The sequence below is a fragment of the Apteryx rowi genome, unplaced genomic scaffold (genome assembly GCF_003343035.1).
Source record: "Apteryx rowi isolate R43461 unplaced genomic scaffold, aptRow1 scaffold_0, whole genome shotgun sequence".
NCBI lineage: Eukaryota > Metazoa > Chordata > Aves > Apterygiformes > Apterygidae > Apteryx > Apteryx rowi.
This window is the reverse complement of record NW_020447195.1, coordinates 3,652,174-3,668,072: the sequence shown is the minus strand read 5'-3', so window position 1 is coordinate 3,668,072 and position 15,899 is coordinate 3,652,174. Positions and strand designations below refer to the sequence as shown.

Genomic DNA, 15,899 nt, shown 5'->3' with positions numbered 1-15,899 from the left:
GCAAACTGGGCACGGGCTGGCCTTCAGCAGGCGCCACCGAGCCCAACAAGGTTGTCTCCCCGCAGCCTCGATCCCCGAAGCGAAGGGGAGGCGGTAATTCCCGTATGAGTTGTCGTCCTGCTCATGTAGTTGCATCTGTTTGAGGGCTTTTACTGGCTTGAATGTAATGGTAAAAAAAATTAAATAAATTACCTAACTGTTTAATGCTGGTGAAACAGCCGAATGTGGACCAAGTCTACCAAATACAGGTATTGAAATGGAGGGCAGGGAGGTGTGCGGCGTGTTGCCCGATCCCGTGCCGCATGCCTGTGTGCTGGGCTCCTCCTTACTGCAGTTATTTAATGCAGGAAAACTCTCTGGAAAGGGGCTCTTTCTGTTCAGCAGCGCCAACCCAACTTTCCCTTAGGTTTTAACCTCTAAAGTTGTGGTGACTTTCACTGCCTTTTTTTTTTTTTTAATTAAAAAGAAGCTGTAATTGTAGAGTTGTTAATGGAACACACAGGAGCTGCTTTGCAAGAACAAACTTCTGTTCCACTTTCCTTTTATATTTGAATTTTTGCCCTATGTGTTTTCTTGTGGTTTCGAAGTCAAAGACGACATTGTTTTCTAGCCTAGGCTTCCCGTGGGGCCCCGACTTTTAAATGTATGTGACTTCCAGCATGCTGCTAATTCTCTCGCTTATTAGTAGAACGAGGACCTTTGGTGGAAACTCAGAGCCAGCTCAGAGCCTGATGTTGTGATTCGCACTCTCACGAGTAGGGCTTGATTAGAGACACAGTCCTACTGAAATCAAAACTAGCTTGCCAGGAAGATTTGCTGGTGAGGGCAAATAGGACTGGTTTAGTCCTTCTCTGTCTGCCTTCCGACTTGCCTTTTTTAGCTAAGGAGAAGTCGGGAGCCAGAGCGAAGCTTGGCGTGTTTGCACTTCCTCAGCGTTTGGCCGGGCTGCACTCGCGCCGTGGAGCAGGCTCGTGCTGTAGAGCATTTTTGTGCCGTTCTCATTGCATTTACTTCCTTTTTCTAGCAGCAGGAGACTCGTGCAGGCTCTGCTGCTTTTGGATGTTGTAAGGATTATACCCACACAGGGCAGTGCATGACAAATTGTGCATTTCACGCCTGATTTACCTGCAGGATTACGGGGGCTGTTTGCACCACGGTGGTGGTTGTGTGTGCCATTTAAGCTCAGAGCTGTTGGTTTCTGGATGCGTTTACTGTGGTTACATGTGCTTATTGCAGGGATAGATGTGCAGGTCTGAAAACATAGACCTCAATTTTAGGTACATCTGGGAAATTCTGTTCAAAGATATTCCATCAAATTTAAGGGTAGACCAGCCAGTACCCCTCACACTACAGCTTGTGGTGATAGCATGTCCCTACCTTGAGATCTGTCTATCTGAAGGCTCACTGGGGCCACTGAGGAAATGAAATTACTAGATAAATTAAAAGTAGTGTAGAAAAACACAGATAAGCCTGAACTTGGCTTGTGTTAAATGTGGGACTGGATGGAATAACAGGGAATATCAAATATGATCTCTGATAAACCAAGATCAGAGGAAGAGCTGGCTTGTCAAGACATAAATGCTTTCTCTAATACTCATGCAAGAAGAGAGCTGTAGGATAACGGTGAGGATAATTAGCTAGTGGGAGAAATTAACTGGAAACAAGCTGGATCCTGTGTTGCTTAAAGTCTTTAAACCGGGCCTACACGCCTGTGTGTGGAAGGGATGAGGTCGCTCCAGCAGACGTTGCATGCAGAGGGAGTGCGTGCTAGGAGAGGGTCTCCGCTTTGGGTTCCTCAAGCTCTTTTCGTAATTGCTGGAATTCCCTCAGACCGATACCCTCCGTGTCACGGGTGYCATGTGCTCTGACCCAGGAGAAGGTGAGGCAATAACACCCTGGTTTGCAGTTGGGGTGCCAAGTTTGGGTGCTGCTTTGTGCTAGAGATGACTGAAGGGTCGTCGCCGAAAGTTTCAGTGTCCAAAAAATAGAGTCCAGTCTAAAATGCATTGCTTTGATAGAAAATAACTTTTGGTGGAGGGGAGGGAACAGAGAATACCAAACAGCTGGAGAATACAGATGTGTCTGTGAGATGCAAAAGGCCAGGGTTCGAATTTCTTGATTAGGTAGATCCAAGGCTTGGGCTACTCTTATGAGTGCTTTAGCTGGGGGACTGTACTCAGGGCTTGTCTGCGTGGGGGAGGCAGCATGCAGGAAAGCAGCGCTGGCGTTGATGGCTGTTAGCCGTGCACGTGGACGCTCACAGCCCAGCACTGAGGCCTGCAAAGCTTGTCCCATTCGCAGCGCGCTAAGAGCAAGAGAAGTTCGTGCATAGCAGACAGTGTCCTGTAAACTCACATCGGAGCTTTCTGGTCGCCYGCTTCGCTGTGCAGCTAAGCCTCTAGTTCCTCCCTGCCTCTCAAGACCACTGTCTATTTAATTGCAACTCTGCCTCGCTCCAAGCAAGGACCTGCACCTGGGTCTCCTGTGTCCTGGGGGAGCATTTTGCTCGGTAGGCTGATAGCTCTTCAGGGCGAAAGGGACTGGACTCCTCCTGCCTGGCTCTTGGTGAAAATTTTCTAGGGTCTCTCTACTTCATTCTGAAACAACTGTTGAAACCTTGACACTTCCAAAAGGCCTGAGTTATTTGCTCTCTGAGCATGCCTCCTGTTGTGGATTTCAGCATGAGAATGAAATCGGGAAGGAGAGAGGCTCCTGGGGCTTTTTTTTTTTCCCCCCTCTCCAAAAATGCTTTTTGGCCACAATTCTTTTCAAAATCTGACATTCAGTCAAATAGCCTGTGGCCAAGCAAAAGACTGACCTGGTGTGCCTGGACACAGACCCTCCTCTGGCAGGGAGACACGGCTCTGAGCCTTGCTGGAGAGCAGCAATTTGGTTTGAGGTTCAATTCTTTCAAATGAGTTGTGATCACAGGCTGAACCGAGTCGCTCCGTGATGCTCTTGCTGCTACTTCTGTCCTGTCTCCCCGCTTCTCAAGCTGTGTGCCCTGCCTCGGCCGCACAGCGATGTCGGGGCTGTCCAGCAGCAAACAAGTTGCACCCGAGGCCGCACGCTCGGTGCTGCACCTGAGCATCACTGCTTCTTCCATCTGCCAGGAAGAGTGAATTGGCTGTTGCAGAGGAAGCTGCAGATTTAGGCAATAAGGCAGCATTTCAGCTTGCCCACCTTCACGCTGCTCCAGCTCGCGGGCTGAGGGCTGTTCCCACACCACCGCTGATGGCCGCAAGGGAGCAACCTGGCGAGYGGGGACACATGGCGGCAGAGCCATGGGCCGAGGTCACGCCAGCTTGGTTCTGTCGAAGTCTTGCACCCTCTATGTTACTCATGGCAGAAACAATTTTGTCTTGCCAAGAGGTGTTTAAAACTTTTATCTTGAGTGTATGCACATGGAAGCTGTTTAATTATTATTTCTTAGCATRAAGAAAATCACATTTTCACTCAACTGTGAAAATCTGATCTCTACGTACCCATATCTGCTTATGTGCAAATAGTGAGATGCATAATGCCTTTGTTTTTAAACTTTCAACTGAGATAGTCAAAGCATCTTGAAAATGGGATCAGCTCTTCATAGGGGCAGGGAAACTGAGGCGCAGAGCAGAAGCAGCTTGCTCACGTTGTGATGTAAGATCAGTGTCAAAAGCGTCAGGGACAAAACCCTGCTTCAACCCTCGACTGCTTTCTGCTGAGAGTTGTCTTCCCTGGCCTAGACCTTTGTTTTAGTCCAGGGTGAAAGTAGAAAGCCCAGTTAGACTCAGGGAGTCTGGTTGTCATTTACTGTAAGGAGTAGTAGAGCAAATGAGACTCAGTCCTTGGAATTTTGACAAAATCGTCACCAAAATAAGAAACATGCAAAACTAGGTATAATAAAAACTCATCATTTAGCAGAATCAGATGTTCAAAGGATTATCTTCTGAGGCCTTTTTAGACTGCTTCAGTAAGGAGTAAAAAAAAAAACCTGAGGCAGAGATTTCCTTCTGGTTTGTGTTCTTTTGCTATGTCCCAAGTACATTAAATTGAACAAAAACATGTGACAAGTTTCAACTTTATTGCTCAATGTCAGCCCCTAACTAAAGCAGGCAGGCGAGCCGCTACATGATACGGTGTCTGGATGAGGTCTTTGTGCTAATTACTGACAGCTATTGATATGCCAGTCTCCCCGAGACAATACAGCGAGCTTTTCCATCTCGGTCAGCGTATTATTGAATAAAGACCCGAAAAAATCCTTGAAATTGTTGCAGTCAGAGTGCATCAGTGATGAGAATTAATGATCAAACCCAAAATGCAGAGTTCCTTCAACCAGGAAAAGAAGTGAATGGGCACAGCGAAAGCGCTGCGGCCAGCCGGATGCATTCAGGCAAGCACATCTTCATCTTGTCTGCTTCGTATTGTCCTAAAACGCTTGCTGGCATGGAAAACTGCCTCGGGGCTGATGGAGAGCCTGCACGGAGGAGTCATTTGTGGTGTCAAAAGCTCGGCGCCACTGGTTTGACTGCAAGCTCTTGCTGTTTCTGGAAGAAGGGGGGCGTTCGGGGTGCGGGGTCTCCCCGGAGCGGGGCAAGCTGCCTGCCGAAACCCGGTGCCGCTCCTTGGGAGCCCGGGGAGGGCTGTGAGCGCTCCCTTATCTCCGTGTGTACAGCAGGAAAAGGGAAGCGGTAGGAGGAAGCGATTTCTCACGCGGCTTTGTATTCTCTTCTAATTAAGCGCTGCCAGCCGAGCTCTGTTTTCGCACTTCTCACCGACGGCTGATGACTGTCTATCTGAATCAGCACGGCCTTGTTTCCAAAGCTGACCACACACATGCACGCCCCGTTCCGAGGGAAGCTAAAGTGACTTCCACAGGGAGATAGCAAGTCATACGTGGCGGTTAATAGGCTAAGCCTCATGTTACAGTGAGCTGAAACAAGCCGGAGAGCTGATTAGTTTCAAGCAAATAAAATCACCAAGACTAGTGAATTCATTCCCCAATTTTATATTTTCCTTCTGGCAGTAGCTGGCGTTGTCTAGACAGGAAGATGTGTGCAATCAGCGTTAAAGATGCAGCTTTATACCTCCCAGGGGAGAAAGTCCTAAATGCCTGACGAGCAAGGCTCTGCTGGGATGAATGGGAAACAAATTATTCCCTTCTACTCTCTAAGGCAACCAGCCTTGGTATCGCAGAGGGTGCTGTTTTCACCGGGGCTCTTCAGAGGTGCCCATGAGACTTGCAGGTGCTCCTGCATTTCTCCTGCAAAGCCCCTCGCCATTAGCATGCGGGCCAGGCCTCTAACTTTCCCACGCGCAATGCCCAAACTAGAAATCCTAAGGAAAATTTGGCTCTGAAACCCGTCGGCTGAAAAAGCAAATAGAGCAGCTTGCAATGCTGGTAGGAACCAAGGTACCGTGGCCGGAGCACGCTGGTGCCATTTGCAGCCCGAGGTTGGCGGGCCATTCTGCCGTGTGCAGGGCGACGGCACCCTCGGGTTTCTCGCTGCCCTTGAGCCACGCGTTCCCCCGGAGCCTGGCAAATCACTGCTCCTCTCCACCTTGGCTCCCCCTTTTACAAAGCTAAAAGGAATATGACTTATTTCCTGCCTACTGGTAATCCTCCTACCTCCTGCTAATAATATTATTCTGTGTAAAATACAGTAATATTTACACTCAAGTAAATATGTGCAAGGTTCAACGGTCTGCATTTCAAAGGTCTCACTGAATTCCCTCTCTGCATACATACATTGCAGCTATAGGTGACCACCTGCAAAATCTTTAAGGAATTTACCTCTCTCACTGACGCCACTGTCAATTTACCACTCAGTTATCTGATAGCATAACTGAGCAATGTTGCGAGCGTCACTTTTGCAAAGGGATTTGCTATTTATACAGCACAGTAAAGATGATTCTGTGTTTTTAAATCCCCACAGCCAGAGGCTATGCAGACTGTGCAGATGCAGCGATTTGGTTCATCTGAACACCAGGACAGGGACTGAATTTCAAACTCCCTCTTTAAGTGCTTGTGTTATTTGGAGCTGAGGTATCAGTTTGTAAGAAGACCAGAGATTTAAAATAGTTCAGGAAAAAATTGTGTTCATTTGTATGCCTAACGTGTGCTCTCAATTGCTGTAGTTGCCCACAGAGTCACAGTAGCTGTGTGTTTAGGTGGGTAACGGGACGGCTGACAGGCAGACGCTCACGGCACATCTGCTCATTTTTTTTGTGCGGAGAATTTTACACATGTGCCATTCTGTGCGATAACATGTGCCTTTAACCCCTTTGCCCAAATTTAACGGGCGTTGATCCGTGGATGGAGTGCAGAATGAATGAATTTTGTTTTTGCAGAGGTGAGCCAATGATTTTAATCCTGCCACAAATTTCCATTTTGTTTAGAAACCCAGTCGTAGCAGCAAACCAAACAAGAAAAGCCTCCTTGTTTTCTGAATGATGTTATTTGTTTATCTGCCAAAGTGCTTTGCATTTCCTCAGGTCACAGACCAGCCCATGTCTGGCTATGTTAACATTATAAGAGTAATGCAAAAGCAAAGTTTAAGAAAAATCTTTCGACTGAAAGAAATAGGATCTTAAAATCCCAAAATAGAGTATGGAAAGGTACACATCATGTCTGGCTTCTCTTTCCCCTTGTGGCAAATGTGACTCAAAGGAGTTGGGTTTTTTCCAGCGTGATCTGTATACAGTTTGGGGGAGTTTTATTGTGAATAGCTCACCTTATAATGCACACAAATATTTCCTTCCAGGGTTCTCTATTCATAAATCTTTCTCGATTCTCACTCTCCTGAAATTGAAATCCAGATGCTTTTTTTTTTTTCTTCTTTGCTGAAAGAAGAGTGGAAAAAGCAGAGAACACCTTGGCCCTGGGTTGCCCCCTGGTCTCCTCTCTGGTGAAACTCCCATTTAGCCCGAAAAAGTAGTGTAGCCTCGTGGCCTCCCCTGGGGCAGCTGCAGCTCATTGCAATGCGAACTGGGTCTCCCTTTCCCTTAGATGAGCAAAAGTGTAGGACTGAGAAATTGTGGCTTTTAGAGTGATTTGGTCATTGCTAGGGCAGAAAAAATGAACTGTAAAGTAATAATTTTAAAATTGTTTTACGTCTTCACTTCTCCATAGAGTTCTTTTAGGGATTGCTTTTCCTCCTCCCTTCTTTGTGCCACCAAAGAAAAGATCAGCTTTTTGGTTACATTCTGAAGTGGCTGGCTAGCATAGCGTAGGTGAGTGTTTATCAGGAATAACGGTCTCTCAGATTTCAATATTGAGGAAAGCTGCATCTGACACAGAGCCTTAATGTGTTCTTTCACTCTTGCTCGCAGTGAATTTCTCTATATAAAAATGCAGGACAAAATATTAACTCATTACTGTCCCTGTGAAGTGGGGTTAGCATCATTAGTCCCATGTTACAGATAAACAGAGAGGTTATATGACATGACCAAAGCCATGCAGCAAATTCGTGTAAGAGCTGGGTTAGGACGCTGATTGTAATGTGCCTGGAGCAGTTCTGCGAGCTCCCACCTTCATTCTGCGCTCCTAAGTCAGCCTGGTGTGTTCTTATAATGTGAAAGGTAGATGGAAATGCTTATCGTAAATCATCACCTATATTAGCCCTTTAAATGCAAAATGTAAACAATTAATTAAAGATAAGGACGTACCCTTTAAGCCTCTATGCTTGACTCATATATATATTTTTCTCATTCTATTTGCATTTATAACACTATTTTGATTTTCCAGTGATGTCATCCCAAAGCATTGCCATGATGTCATAAATTACCAAATAATTTTCTTTCTTTCTTCCACTGATCAAACAAAAGATTTAAAATCTGGTCCTTTGAAGGATCAGAAGCTCTTATACTGCATGTTTTATACCCCCTAGTCCAGCAGGTGGTATAAACATCGCCATACGAGCAGGCAGCCAATTCCTTTCTCCTTTAAATATGTATATGTTTATACAGACACCCACCCACAGGCATAGATATTATTAGAAGACCATGAATAGTTTTACCTTGGAACTCATTCTATACATGAGCAAAACCACTATTGCAAATTACTTTTAAAGGTGGCCAGTATTAAAAACTGTGCATGTAGCTGGCTCTATYACAGCTGCTACCGACTATGTGCTCATGGGGGGCAGATTTTCTTTTGTAATTTATTATCCATTTTGCTCCATTCCAGTCTCCCACCTATAATTGGGGGATTTTGTTCTGCCAGGGCAGGGGGCAGAGGGAGTGCTGTTTCGCTGCCACTGTAATAACTCTTCCAGTGTGAGGGATCCTCTCCTCATCTTAGCTGGATCCACGCAGAATTATTTCTGTCAGGCATGAGAATAAACACGCTCAGTATTTAAATGTACTCCTCTCTCCTCCCTTTCCCCTTGTAAAGACAATATGGCTTTTTGTCGTGCACTGGCTTTTCACTGAAGGCCAGGAAATCTTGGATTTTGGAAGTACCAAGGTTGGGATGATTTCAGTATGTCTCTCCAAGGAACCGGGTTTAGTGGGCCTCCGCGGATGAACAAGGGATGATCCGAACATTCACTCCTGTTCCCAACAGACCTATCGTTTTGACCTCTGTCGCCCTTAATCTTCTAACTTTCAGCCTCACTCCTTACATTTCTAAATCTCCTCGTGGCCACCACTGTATTTATCACATTCTTGGCAAAGCTGCTTCCCTAATACCATCCCTTGTGTTTGGTGTCCGGCTCTGCTCCTCCTCCGTCTCACTCTTAGAGCCAACTTGCATGTCTGCACGGAGCTCCGTGCCCTATTCGCCTATTAACAACCCACTGAAGAGCTCACGCGACTGAATTACCCAAGGGGTCCGCACTGCACCTGGGCTGGATTCAGCCATTTTTTCATACATGGCCCTTACTTAAGTCCCCATGTCTTCAGTGGAGCTATTCACGTGAGTGGAGGCTAAGGCAGCTAAGGCCCTTGGGTTGCAAGGTCCCTGGGGCACAGAGCCGCTCTTTGCATGACTTGCAAATATGCCTGTGATGAATGAGGGTAGCTGGGAAGAGTGAGTGTCGCTTTACGTTTGCCGAGCTGAAGGGAGGCTGCCAGGATTGCAGGGATGCTGCATGTGGTCCTGTTCCAGGGGGGAATTAGTCCTTCTTTGCAAAGATACCTCCTGCTGACTGGTGAAAAGAAAAGAGAAAAAAAGGTTTGGCCATGAGTGCTATTAGCCTATCATTCTTTTCTCTSATCTTCCCATACGATTTGCTTTGTATGGCTTCATCAAGGTTTTGTTTGCGGACAGAATAATTGAAAACAAATTTAGCATGTCTCAGACCATAAAGTTCCCTTTCAGCTAGATCACTGGCTATGCGGTAGATAAATGTCTGTTTTTAATTTTTGGTTATGTGAGAAATTTAGAATGGTTTGATTTGTAATTTTGAATGTTAATAAAGAAAAAGATATTTCCTCGTCTCCTGGCCTATGGAGGGATTCTGGCTTTGTGTGCTTCTCCAGCAGCAAATACTCTTTATAAAAATGCTACTTAGTACAAAAGAGTCTATTTTATTTCCTTGAACCCTAGTGGCCCCAGCCATGAGCTAAGACCTCTTGGTGCCAGGTACTGTACAATTACAGAACAAAACCATCATCTCTACCTGTATAAATTGCAATGTAACACAATGCAAGCCCAACGGCTGAACGCGGACTGAAAACAGGGTGGGAGGGATGAGGTTCAAGGAGCAGTGAATCAGCCCCGGCCACATAAGTGACTTAAGGAGAACAAGAACATATTCTTTCTTTTCAAGACTTTTGAAGAGTATTGCAGACAGGGTGGGTTGTAGGGTGGAGGTGTAGACACTAAAAGTGAAGATCCTCCCTGGGGGATGAGGCAGAATGGCAGAAAACTCAATGCTGTGAGTGTTTAAGAACCTGATGCTGGTGTTTGGTGCTGGATTTGGGAAGTCTGAGATTAGATGTGGATAACTGGGTAGAAAATGAGAGATGGGAGGGCAAAGAGAAGGGAGGAGCTTGAAGTCAAGGACAGCTAGCTTATGTCTGCAATGAGGAGACAGAGGAACTGGAGAGATGTGAAGCGACGGATGACTTGAGCAAAGTAAAGGGTTGGGAGGACGATCCTTCCAGCAGGGTTTGGAGGGGGTGTGAGTGGCCAAGACTGCCTGTGCTGAAGCCAGAGAAAAGGATGTCGCAGGGATCATTAATTTCTGACATGTTTATACATACTTTAGCATTTCAGTTCTCAAAAACATAGACACGTTTTCTAGATACTTCCTGTTTGGGGGGAAAAAAGTATTTTTTACTGCAGTTGAAGTAGAAATCACAATCTGAGCTGGGGCAAAACCATTTTAGTGAATGTTAGGTGGGACATAAACTAGATATGTGTTTACCAGCTGGACAGCACATAGGGCCTGGCCAAAAGCCCRCTGAAGCCAATGGGCATTTTCCGTTAGCTTTGTTAAGCTCTTGTGCAGGTCCATGCAGATCCATAACATCAGAGCATATGGGGGTACAGTGTATACACCATAACATCAAAGCATATGGGTGTATGGTGTAAACCTGGCTGTGATGCCAGCAGAAGGACACTTTGTTTGCTCCTTACTGCTTTTCCTACCGGCCGGAGCAGGGAGCACTGCCCCAGGCTGCAGATGCCAGGAGTCACCACCACTTCACAACTTCATCCACCCAACAGGGAAAAGTCTTTTGAAACCTGGAATCGGTCWCAGCAAATTAAACAAACATGCTAAAAAATATACCTTTCTAGGGGATTTATCAATCCATTTTGGAGACAACCAACAAATTTCTGGTAATGGAGAGCTAAGTCTGGAATTTTTTTCTTCTTGATATGTTTAATATTATAACCGTTAATAATGTGTTTTCATTAGCTACCTTCCATGTGTACCATGGACTCCAGCAAATACTCTTAAGAGGAAATGTGTCTCTGAGAGTAGAAGAGAGGCTGGTTTTAGTACTACACATATCTTTATATCTATATATGTCTACATATCTATATGCATGTTTTTAGAACTTTCTGTTTTCTTGATATGAGGGTGTTGCAAGCCCTGTGTGTGATAACAGATTTTTAATCTCTTGACAGCTTCATGGCTACATGGAGAACAAACCCTTGGGTCTTCAGATCTTCATTGGGACAGCAGACGAACGGATACTTAAACCTCATGCGTTCTATCAAGTCCATCGCATTACAGGAAAAACTGTCACCACCACCAGCTATGAAAAAATCATTGGCAACACCAAAGTTTTAGAGATCCCATTGGAACCCAAAAACAACATGAAAGCAACGTAAGCATTTTTTTATTATTATTACCAAAGTTGAGGAGGATTAAATTGGCATGCAAAGTTCCTCCTACGGAAAAGACTCACTTAAATGAATAAAGATGTTTGCTCTAGAGGGACTCCCCATTCCAACACATTGGGATGATATAAGAATTTAAGACCATTTTTGTAAAAATATGAGCAGAATAGCTGGATTAAAGCTGCTTAAAGAGTTGCCACTCGTCAGCTGACTGCACACGTATTTTTTCCTATTTACTCTAATTGCTGCAGTGACTGTATTGTAATCATCTGTCATATTCAAAGTCAGAATGGTTTTGTAGGAAAATGAGACTTGAATCTGCAGTCTTTATGCTGCAGTGATACAATGGAAAAAGGTGCAAGAGCAGCAAGGACCAGCAGGCAGTGGAGGAAAGGTGTGCRTTTTGTTTTAGGACATTTAATGGAATAGAGCACATCTCCTGAACTCAGCCAAGTTGCTCTGGCCATGAAATCACAGGATGTCCCATTGTAATATATCAACAGAAAAGCAAGTACAGGCACATCTTTTCTGTATTATTTCTTCTAGTTTTATGAGACAGAGGGATGAAGTGGGCACCAGTCTGAAACTTCAGGCTTGAATGTTTTCCAGGCAGCATCAGAGTGATTGCTCTGTAGAGGGAAGAGCTATATCTCTGTCCTTCAGAGGATTCTGAAAAATTGGCAGAGTTGCTATGTTTCTAAGCCCCCTACTTCATCGCAAAATCCACATTCTTTCTTTATATATCTTTTTCAGAATAAATACCTCATTTCTCCCTTTCCTTCAAGTCTCTCCTTCCCCCTGCACCYAAGGAAATAAATAATAGTCCACATCTCAAACTTAAGCAGCCAAGCACTAAATGGAACATAAGTGTCTGTTCCTAATGAGTAACCCTAGAATAATAAACCCCTGCACGTGTACAGTGGCAAGGAACAGTGTGGGTGTAGGAAACATTGGGGTTTATGCCTCCCAAGAAGTGATTTTARTTCTTATCAATGAAGGAAAAATAGTGTATATATCAGAACAGTAGTTGGTAGTATCCATTTAGTAACAGTTCTTGTTGCACCCTCTGTGGAGTGTTGCTGAACTGAAGATCCCAGACTCTGTGAAGATTAACTGGTCAGGTTTACACAAACCGGTGTAAGCAATCCTAATCCTTTTCCAGCCCCATCCTCCTCCCTACAGCCTCCCTTTGCGGAGGGACATGGGGGTGGGGAGCAGAGAACCATTTGCTTTACTGCCAGGCCAATCCCTTGGCTGGGAACAACCTCTGAGGGCCTTGGGGGATAACGTGGTAACCTGAGCCAGGGCTGGAGACTGCAGTTTTAGCAGTAGCCCCTACCTTGTCTGAAAGGACAGACAGTGTTTTGGTTCCCACTTTGGAATTGAATTCAGTGCTTGCCCGTACAAACTGTGAGCAAAACGTGCTCGGACGGTGCGTGYGCTCAGGTAGTGCAGCTGCTGAGGTTCCCCGCAGTGCTGGGCTAGTTTGCCTGCATGCTGACAATAGCTGCTGTGCAACCTCTGAGTGCTAAAGCTGTTTGGAGAGCTGGTGGTGGAGGCTTTAGTGCCTTACAGCTCTCCGGCACAGGCTCCGTGCGTTGCCTGTTCCAGTGTGTATTTCTTGTTCGTGTTTACGTGCCCTGTCCCAGTGTGCCACGGCACCAGGGTGCGTGCTGCCATGGGCGCACTTGTGTTTAGCACAGGAGGGAAATAAGACTCAGAGGGTTATGACATTTTGGAGGGGTCTCCAGCAGAAAAGCCACCTAACCCTAACTCTGGCCCTACCCCTGGACTGGGACATGCCTAGGACAAGCTGAGCCACCAGGCCAAGGACCATTTGGAGGAGAGGTCTAGCAGTGGTCCTCACTTCCCTGGGCCATCCTTTGCTGAGCCCTAGTGCTCATTTTGGGTTCCTTGCTCTGTGACCCATTCAAATGGCAATATTGGGATCCTGAAGGGAACAAGAATCTGGAGCTCCTCTTAACCAAATTTAGTCCTCAGGAAAATCAGTCCTAGGACAATTTAGTCCTCTTGACCATCATCTATGTAATAGTTGATTTGAGAGCAGGAGTGTTAAGCTGTGCCTACTCTGAGTGGCTTGTGTGCTTGGCAGCATTGACTGTGCGGGGATTTTGAAGCTGAGGAACGCGGACATTGAGCTGCGTAAGGGAGAGACAGACATCGGCCGGAAGAACACCCGCGTTCGGCTTGTCTTCCGCGTTCACATCCCGGAGTCCAATGGCAGAATCATTTCCCTGCAAGCGGCGTCTAACCCCATTGAGTGCTGTAAGTATGCCCTGAGATTCGCTTGTTCTGTCTCTTGCAACAATGATCTTCCTGCCTGGTGCCCCAGCCTAGCACAGAGGGAGAAAAACCTACATCCACGCAGCGGTCAAATAAGCAAAACRCAAGGTGCTCTGCTGTTGTGGCACACTGTCACTGGCTGGCTCGGTGTGACTGTGCAGCTCTAACTCCTATGAGCTCCTTTTCCTGGCACAAGCAGCTCCACTGAAGTCTGTGGGCTCCTCAGTCAAGCAGGGATGGCCCAAAGGTTTAAGCGAAGGTGGGACAGAGACCTTGTCATGCGGCAGAGGCTGGCTGCCAGGTGTGTGCTCTGGACAGGAGAAGTAAGCTTYGATAGGAGGTGGGCTCCTTTGAGCGTGCTTGGAGCTTGTGAGGACAGCAGGACATTCAGAGCTTTTGAAAATGTTGTTTATTAGTTTGTTGCTGATGGATCCTTGTGGCTAGGAGGTCTTTTGTGGGAGCAGTGGAGTCGGTGTGGGCGTGCGTATATGGGTGTACACTCTGTGTGAGTGTGATATTCTGTCTAGYTTCCAGACAGTGATTTTATTTTTAGGAGTGGTGCAAGAAGTTGTTATCCACAAGCGTACAGGTGTTACGATGCATGAAATTCAAACCTCAACCAGATGCCAGCATTGTGGCCAATCCTTCCTTTTTAAGGAGTGACCACCATCCTCTGATTTGAGCTGTGGCAGGAACACAGATGAAATGGAGAAGAGGTTTGATTTTGAGACTCAGGCTCATCCTGGTTATTGTTTTTCTAGATAACAGCTCACAGGGCTGTGCAGCTCAGGAGGCTGCAGCTGAACCAGGGAAAGCCCCAGTTATTCTGGTATTCCCCTGAGGGACAGAAGAAAGCTTGCAGTTTTGATTCCTGGAGCAAATCCTACAAGTGTGTAAACTGAGAAACCTGCACCTCCCACTCATTTTAACGTACTGGATCCTGAGAAAGAGAGGCCTCCAGCAAAGTGCCCCCCAAGTCACAGTCATTTCTGGAAGGGCTCCACCCACTTTTCTGGTTTATGTGCATCCTGTGATGCTTTTTGTTGGTAAATGGTGCCTTTTCAGTGGTTTGGGGATTTCACAAATACAAAATGAACAGTTTTCCCTCTACTGAATGACTCATCCCCTTTAGCAGAACCTGTCTTGCCATGTGTCATGCGAAGAAAGTCATTGAAGAGCTTCCCATGTACAAGTTTTATTTATTGATAGGCAGACTCTGCTTAAATATCAACTACTTATTGGTTACAATATGAGAGGAGCCGGTTTTGGATGGGAAATCAAGAGAAAATACAACTAGTGAATTATTGATGATATATTTGAAAAGAACAATAGAATTGAATAAACAAGGGAAGACTAGGGAGAGGATGATGGACAGGTATGATCCCATGGTAACTTTTATGAGAAGATACCAACTATCTAAGTGTTTTACCAGCTGTATGAAAACTCCTGGCACCATGAGGGGGAAAGGAGAATAGGGGGAGTAGCCACCACGTTTCTCCATAGGAAACAGTTATGGTCCTTTATGGAACCAGATGGTTGAAACAATAGCRGCCTCCACCCCGAACAGGCACGTGTCCCAGCTCAAACAAAGGCCCATTTGCTAAAGGAAACATTTGGTAAACTGCAACTTCTGTGGATAGAAAAGGAATTGCAGCAAAGGATCACCGGCTTCTCCCACAATTTCTTTTCCTACTGAAAACAGCCTCCTCCTTCCTGAAATTGGGAGCTATTTGGGTGGTGTAACTCCAGGTGTAACTCTTACATTCACTATACAGAAAAATAAGATAAGCCCAGGGCGAAGGGTGATGGTCCGCTGGTTATGCTGTGAGCCCCACAGCTCATGCCCCAGTTATTTGAGTTCTACAAGGAAGAGCAATTAACTCTTTCAGAAGGAGTTAGCCAGGCATTTCTAAGGACCTTCCAAAATTGCACATTTTATTTATTCCCATCATCAAAGAGAGTTCAAGCAGAAATCTGGTTACGGTTTATAGACTAGACTCCACTTGCCAAATTGCGTGTGCACATCTAATTTGCCTGTGCAATGACTGCTATTTGCAACGGTTTCTTTAAGATGGCTAAGCCTTTATTCTGAGGTTATGTTTACTTCGGGTCTTAGAGGCATAAAAAGCCACGAGTGGAGGTACTGGTTTAAGTGGCTTATTTATAAGATTATTAGAATTAAATTGAAAATATTAAAATGTTGGCTGCGTAGCAGACAATAAAGTTCCTAGGAGGAAAAAATGCATTTGTTCACCAAGAAAAAATGAAAGTTTTATCTTTTGGAAACCTGATATACTGGTAATCTTGGAGGGATATGTTA

General features: G+C 45.6%; 1 protein-coding gene across 2 annotated transcripts in view; it reads left to right on the top strand.

The window, feature by feature from the left end:
• Positions 1–15,899, top strand: part of NFATC2 (nuclear factor of activated T cells 2) — an 84,143-nt gene that overhangs the window by 9,514 nt on the left and 58,730 nt on the right. For both annotated transcript variants that reach the window (XM_026088757.1, XM_026088675.1), the window contains exons 3-4: positions 11,060–11,262; positions 13,389–13,561. In XM_026088757.1, the coding sequence (XP_025944542.1) occupies positions 11,060–11,262; positions 13,389–13,561 (376 nt within the window). The remainder of the gene's footprint in view (positions 1–11,059; positions 11,263–13,388; positions 13,562–15,899) is intronic.